Genomic DNA, 7,500 nt, shown 5'->3' with positions numbered 1-7,500 from the left:
TAGTATCATTGGTACTGAATCTGGAAGTGCATACTGTAGTGCTGTGCATGGCTGTGCTGCATTTGTTTTGTCTTGTCTAGAGAGTGATGGAAGTAGAGGCAGATGCCATGGGTCATCAGCTGCTTTTTGTGGATGAGGCACGTTTTAACCTCACTAAAACAAGGAGACGTGACAGGAACATTATTGGACACCGTGCCATAATCAATGTCCCAGGACAACGTGGTGGTAAGATAACTATGTGTGCAGCTATAAGTCAAAATGGTGTTGTTCACCATCATGCAACCCTAGGCCCATATAACACTGCACACATTATTACCTTCCCACTTACATGACATGCTCATTCAGAGACCAGAGCAGACCAGATACGTCATCATATGGGACAATGTTAGTTTCCATAGGGCTGCTTTGGTCCGCAACTGGTTTACAGAACACCCACTCTTCACTGCACTCAACCTCCCCCCATACTCTCCATTCTTGAATCCAATTGAAGAGTTATTCTTTGCCTGGCGCTGGAAGGTTTATGACTGCATCCCCATCAACGCACAGCCCTTTTACAGGCAAAGGAGGAGGCATGTGGGGATATTGACCAGTCATCATGTCAGGCCTGGATACGGCATTGGCTGGACCCAGAGAGACGACACAATGTCAACTTTTTTTTTTTCTCAGTGAAATTGCTATTTTGTGTTTTGACTTGGAAAAATCACTTGTGTTTGTTTTGATGTGTGTAAATAAACACCAATAGCCTGCTTGATGTTTGGATCCCTGTATGTTTACAGAACTATGACAAAGTATGACCTCAAAGTGACATAGCCTACCTTGTGCAGAGAGAAAGCAAAAGCCAGATGTGTTTTTTATTCATACCATCAGTGTGTAGTTGGCGCATTGTGTACTTATTAATGTGATGGCTTGTGTTAACTGTTTGATCCGAAAATACTACTTTCACGAAGGTTTCTAGAGTTAAGCAAGGTTTATTAGCCTTTGCAAGAGAACTACAATGTTTTGCTGATTTGGTGAAAGGTTTTCTTATTTGTGTGTAGAGTTTTGCAAAAATAGCCAATAATATATATATATATATATATATATATATATTACTAATTATCAGCCTTTGACTCAGTTTTCAATTTCATGAAAAACTTTTTGCAAAAGTGCCTACCTATACATTGCCTTCAATTTATGTTGTTGACAAGGGCTCACCAGCTCCCCAGTGTTTAGGACTGATTGAGTTTACAGTTACATAATTTGGTTCATTATGTCAAAACTCCACACACAGCCAAATAACATATAGCACTTGGGTCATTCCACGTCAGATCAACCAGGGCCCACGCACTTAGGTCTCAAAAAATTCTGAAAAAATTACCAGGTGTACCTATGTTACCCAGGAGACACACTGTAAAATTACTCTTATGTAAGATCAATACTTTCCAAGATACAGCCAGTTTTACAGGGGGAGGGGGGTGTCGATTTTGTTCGGGCTCTTTTTTTTGTCAAAGTTAACAAGCCCACAGCGCAAGAACTAAACCATGTAGGAGGCTCAAATTTTGCATGCTGGTACATAAATAGGAATAGTATGTAGCAAAAATCATCACGTTTGGTCTGGATAACCCTGCATGGTCATAGCTGTCCCTCAAAGTTGATACAAATTTTATTGGAGTTTTTGGCTGGGCTCTGTTTAAGCCTTCAGAAGACATATTTGTACTCAACATAGGCTCTTGATTTATTTTCCTTACTGAGATAAGTAGAAACACTCTCACAAAGCAATGAACAGAAAATAAATCCCTTCAGGGTCTGAACAGCAGACCTCACAAGTCTGAAAATCATTTTCAGAGCACCCAAACACCTTGTGGGAATATACAAAGATTTTTTAAATATGTTTTTCCTTATTCTCCATGATCCCTTCTTTCTGAAAACACCAATTTGACTTGTCTTATGCAAATCTTTATTTTTTATTTTCCACCCTGAACATGGGCAAAATGCCCCATTGACATCAATATGTTTTATATAGAGTCACCACACTGCCTCCTGTGGTTCTATAGAGTAACCTGTGGTAGCTCTATACAAAACATATTGATTTCAATGGTGCATTTTGCCCATGTTCAGGGTGGAAAGTGAAAAAGAACTTTGAGGGACAGCTATGACCATGCAGGATTATCCAGACCAAACATGACGATTTTGCTACATACTATTCCTATTTATGTACCAGCATGGAAAATTTGAGCCTCCTACATGGTTTAGTTCTTGCGCTGTGGGCTTGTGAACTTTGACAAAAAAAAGAGCCCGAACAAAATCGACACCCCCCTCCCCCTGTAAAACTGGCTGTATCTTGGAAAGTATTGATCTTACATAAGAGTAATTTTACAGTGTGTCTCCTGGGTAACATAGGTACACCTGGTAATTTTTTCAGAATTTTTTGAGACCTAACTGCGTGGGCCCTGGTTGAATTGACGTGGAATGACCCACTTAGAGATAAACAACTCACATCTATGCCAAATGAAACACTGCAATCAAAACTGAATAATCCTTTCTAAAAATGTAATTATTGCAACAAAACCATGCACACGTGCACCATTTGAATTACTCTTTCAACTCAATAGCAACACACTGATGCACTTTATATAAAACACTGCAGTCTTTGTGTTTCTATTTCTATTGCCATTTTCTTAGACTCTTTTTGCAACAAAAGAAATATTCTTACAGAAATAAAGAAAAATAGAATCACACTTATCAATGTGATACTGTAAGTGAATGTACTCTAAACAAATCAAAAATCTAGCAATTAAACAAAAGTAAAAAGTAAAAAAACAATTACTGGAGAAATTACTATTGAAAACCTTGTGTGCCATACCCACCCTTGAACTGACTCTGTCTCTGCATGCCCCTTCCATTGCTTGCAAAAGAGGCATGCAGGTATGTGGTTGCTGGTCATATACTATTTGCCCAGTGAGAATAATTCTGTGATTCTGTCAAATTAAAAGTACAAACTTGAACAGGTACACAATAACTTACCTGAAGTCTATTTGTAGTGCTAAGCTTCAGACTGATTGGTGTTCAGTTTTCACTGTAAGTGTTTTCAGGTATGTGTGTGGGTTTTACCTATTACCAGATGTGCTTGCATTTTGAATAAGTTTTTTTCCAATGATAGAATTCACTTTTAAACAAAGTTTCTGATGTAAGAAATCGTCTGTAGTGTTTCGCAATAGGTGTATTGAAGAATTGCAAACAATGTGCAAAGCAGAACATATGTTTACTGTAAGCTATGGTTACACAGTGTTTTAAGGTATGCTACAAGAACTTTAGGTATTGAGGCTTTGGTCTAACACCATGTCCTAACAGGATCTGAGCGAGCGACTGTCAATGTTATCTGCACAATAACTTACCTAAAGTCTATTTGTAGTGCTAAGCCTCAGACTGATTGGTGTTTAGTTTTCTCTGTAAGTGTTTTCAGTTTTGTAAATCAAGATGTGTACTGTTTTGCAAAAAAGTGTGATTCTGATGATGTGCTTATTGTGCAAATCTGGGCTGATATTTTGCTCCTTGAGTGTAAGGTTTCGTTAACTGTGGGATACTTGTGTGTAAGCAAACCTGTAAGCAGTCGTAAAAAACTGTAAAGGACAATCATTGACAGTCGATTGAAAAGTCAAAAACCAACATCACATTTTGGATTGCTATTTGTGCGCTACCAGCTTTCTACCGCAGGGTCGCAGTGTAGACTGCGCTTTAGTGGCCGAACGTTGAGACCACGGAGTAGAACTGAATTGTTGATGGCACTCCGTTTCAAAATATTTCAAAATATTTAGCTTCATTAAGTAGCCTAGTCAAGTGTAGCGCTAAATCACATGTATATGTAGGCTACCATCAATGATAAAATGTATATTTTATGGCAGTTCCTAGAGCAGACATTAATACAAAGCTGTCAATGAGTTGAATTGAGCTTACGCTGTTGATGGCTACTTCTCTCTCTCTCTCTCACTCTCTCTCTCTCTCTCTCTCTCTCTCTCTCTCTCTCGCATACCATCACTGTGTGATTCTGTTAGGCTCTCAGTTCTGGCGATCCCAAGGTCAAAGACTCGTCACAGGCTTTGAATTCGCGCCCTGATCTGTGGAAGCCGTGCGCGCCACTAAACCATCAAATCCCTGAGACGAGAGGACTACTTAAAACGCAGCGATGCTGGATCATTAACATAACGTCTTTTGGCACCCGTGCCTAATCTCTCTCTCTCTCTATCTGACAGAGTGTGAGTGACTATGTGAGGGGGAAGGGATGGGGAAGAGAGATGGAGAGCATGACACTTTTTCTCATTTTCCGCTCGCAGATGTCTAACTGTCAAGGACCATCATGTTTTTTTCCACCATTGTTTTGTCCTCCGTCTCACTCCCGGCATCCCCTTTCCTTCCCCCGCACCATCTCTCTCTCTCTCTCTCTCTCTCTCTGTCACTCTCTTCCCCTCATCTCTCTCTCTCCCTCCATCTCTCACATTCCGTGGGGCTCTTGTCAGAAAAGCATGTCCTCGTCGCCAGGTTGTCTCGCCCACCTAAAACCCTTGGAGCCACCCCCCACCCCAACTCCCCCGACCCGCCCACCACCACACTAGGTTATGATTTTATACGTCACAAGTTCCCCCCTTCTGTCAGTAGAAAGGCGACAGTCATGGAGGAATTCCTGTACTCAATAATGACCCATCACTCTGCACCCAGGTAGCATTTCAATCACGGAGGTGTCTTGTGATGAAATTGGACGCCCTCTGTTATCATAGAAAGGTGGTGGTGTCGGGTGTGTCAATTATTTTCACCATGTTTCTATTTAGGCCATAATGTCAGCTGGCATCAATCTAAACTGTCAGCTGTCAATTTCAAGAAAGGAATTTATGTCCTGTCATTTCTATCTTAGGTTAAGATGCAAATGATTTATAAACTACAAATTCCCTACACAGTTTCTTCATCTTCTCTCAATTATAGAAGGACACAGGGCTTCAATAGTTCTTCAACAAACATTTTTGACAGGAGTGACAGTAGATGGATTCGAACCCACCCGTCCAAGAGACCCTCTCTCTCCACTGTTCTGGCACTTTACATCTTGCGTCTGTTTTAAAGCAAATTGATGACCTAAACCTTACCCACACGGCCACCAGTGAGGACGAGGTGGACTTTAGGCTACCCTGTATGAGAGGAGCCAGAGATCCGCTCTCTCTCTCTCTCTCGCTGCCCCCCCCCCCGAATATGTGTGTGCGCGCACATGTGTGTGTATCTTGTGTGCTCTAGATAGAGAATTCTCACCAGCGGAGCTCCACATCCGTGGGGGTCTCTGCTTATTAAGAGTTTTTTGTGACCCGATAGAGTGATGTAGGGGGAGGGGGGTCTCTCACGCTCTTACGAGAGAGAAAGGGAGACAGAGAGAGAGAAAGAGAGAGAGAGAGAGAGAGAGAGAGAGAGAGAGAGAGGGAGACAGAGAGAGTGACTTAGTTCAAACTCCAGTATCCCTGCCAAGGAGTAACAGACTGAAAGCAGCGGTTGGCGACGTTTCAGCCAGTCAGGTACGTTAATGCCATTCTATATTCTTTCAGCACATCTAAAGAGTTGTGTGGCGGTTGTAGCCTTGGTCTTCTGCAGGGATAGGCAGAAGCCGTTACATTCCTCTTGAGTGATGTACTGTATGTTAACAGCTCTCCGCGTGAGTGTGAATGGTGATAGCGTGCGCCAGTTTTTCTTTACGTCCAGTGTGGTAATTAGACTTCTCAGGCGAGATAAGCATACCTGAGCGACAAGCGAGAACATATTTGCAGCGTGGTGCGCAAGCCTTTTTAGGATCGTAGTTAAATTGTGCGGTTGTCCCCAACAAGAAATTCCCTGCCGCTTGGACAGACGAGGGGAGCAAATCATTCAGAAACGTGAGTCATTTGGTGATCATTTCTGACTCTGATGCTTCGGCATTGTTTGATCTCTAAACTTAGGGCACCGGACACACATGCGAGCCAACGCCGAGTTAAGAAAGACCCGACCCGGAGGCTGAGTGCGTAGCGCCAGGCAACGAGAGGGTAGGGGGATGTTCGCTGTCCATGGTGCTGAAATGCGCTGCGGGGGTGCTGAGGAGTCTCGACGGTTCCGCACGCTCCGGGCGGACGCCACTCACTCATTCACTCATTTCAAATTCCCTCCGTTTAACCTCAGCTACCACACGCGCGAGTTAGGAGGCTATGGATTTCTCTCTCGCAGAGCTAACCGGACAAGAGCATTCACATGGCAACAGACCAGAACATGAAAACAATGCCCGGAGCGCGGTGAGTGTGTTGGACCGCGAACCAGGCAGGCAATGCTGTTCTCTGCTGCTACCTCTCTGGTCGTGTGAACCACTTAGACTAGACACAGGCATGGACGGAGAAAGGGCTGCGTGAAACTGCATTGTGTTGCTACTGAATTTGTTTTAATGAGCGCTTTTGTGTGAGGCAAAGAGTCTGTTTTACAGACAGACAGACAGACAGGCTGTGGGTATTGGAACCACTGGAGTGAAATAGATTAGAATCTTTGTGTGTGTGTGTGTGTGTGTGTGTAATGGTAAGTTTTCCCTCTCTTTCCCCCTCTGCAGGTGCCAGTGGTGGATGCGTTCCAGTTGAGTTGAGTCATGGTCTTCACGATAAGCCACCCCCTGCTTCCTCATCTTCCTCTCTGTGCTAGCGCCACGTGCTGCTGATTGTCCTCTCTTCCCCCAAGCCGCCCTCCCCCACCTCCCCGCCATCCCCCTCCACGTTGGCACGAGGTGGTCTTCCGGCCATGGGCGCACAGCTGGCACCACGCACGCAAAGTGCAGCATGGCATGCTTGAAGATGCCCACCCGCTCTCCGCTGCCCACCCCACCCCCTACCCCATACTCTGCCTCCCCTGCCCTGTCCTTTCCCCCATTTGCCCCTGCCCACTCCTCCTCCGGCTTCACCCGTCAGACCATCGCCCCTCGTCGGGCACCCGCCGCTGGTAGAGTCCCTGCCCGCGCCCGTTCCAGTCCCTGGGTTTCCAGCCTGCGCTTCACCATGCTGCCCTTCCCGGCTCGCGCCCACTGTGCCACCTCCGCCGCCCGGGCACGGGTCTCCGCCGCCAGCCTCTCCTCGGCCGCCCTCTTCCTCTCCTCCCCCCTCCACCTCCTCCTCCTCCTCCTCCTCTTCCTCGGTGGCGGCCCTATGCCTCTGGCGTCGGCGGGCGCCGTCCGGGAGCGCTCGGCGGCCGTGCCCCGGGCCTCGTCGCGTGCGGTCGCCCGCATGGACGGCGACGTGATCATTGGCGCGCTCTTCTCCGTGCACCACCAGCCGTCGGCGGACCGCGTGGCCGAGCGGCAGTGCGGCGAGGTGCGCGAGCAGTACGGCATCCAGCGCGTGGAGGCCATGTTCTACGCGCTGGACCGCATCAACGCCGACCCAATGCTCCTGCCCAACGTCACGCTGGGCTGCGAGATCCGAGACTCGTGCTGGCACTCGGCCGTGGCGCTCGAGCAGAGCATCGAGTTCATCCGCGACTCGC

General features: G+C 46.1%; 1 protein-coding gene across 1 annotated transcript in view; it reads left to right on the top strand.

The window, feature by feature from the left end:
* The first annotated feature begins 6,800 nt into the window (after window positions 1–6,800).
* The window catches only part of LOC143110320 (metabotropic glutamate receptor 1-like), a 43,417-nt gene continuing 42,717 nt past the window's right edge, over window positions 6,801–7,500 (top strand). Inside the window, exon 1 of the mRNA XM_076273201.1 lies at window positions 6,801–7,500. This exon is cut by the window's right edge and continues 393 nt beyond it. Within this exon, the coding sequence (XP_076129316.1) occupies window positions 6,801–7,500 (700 nt within the window).

The sequence above is a fragment of the Alosa pseudoharengus genome, unplaced genomic scaffold, assembly GCF_046254945.1.
Source record: "Alosa pseudoharengus isolate Yale_2024_CS ecotype anadromous, Long Island Sound unplaced genomic scaffold, YU_APseudo_1.1 YU_APseudo_1.1_scf_7, whole genome shotgun sequence".
Classification (NCBI taxonomy): Eukaryota; Metazoa; Chordata; class Actinopteri; order Clupeiformes; family Clupeidae; genus Alosa; species Alosa pseudoharengus.
Note: the sequence above shows the minus strand (reverse complement) of the source record. Positions and strands in the feature narration are given on the sequence as shown.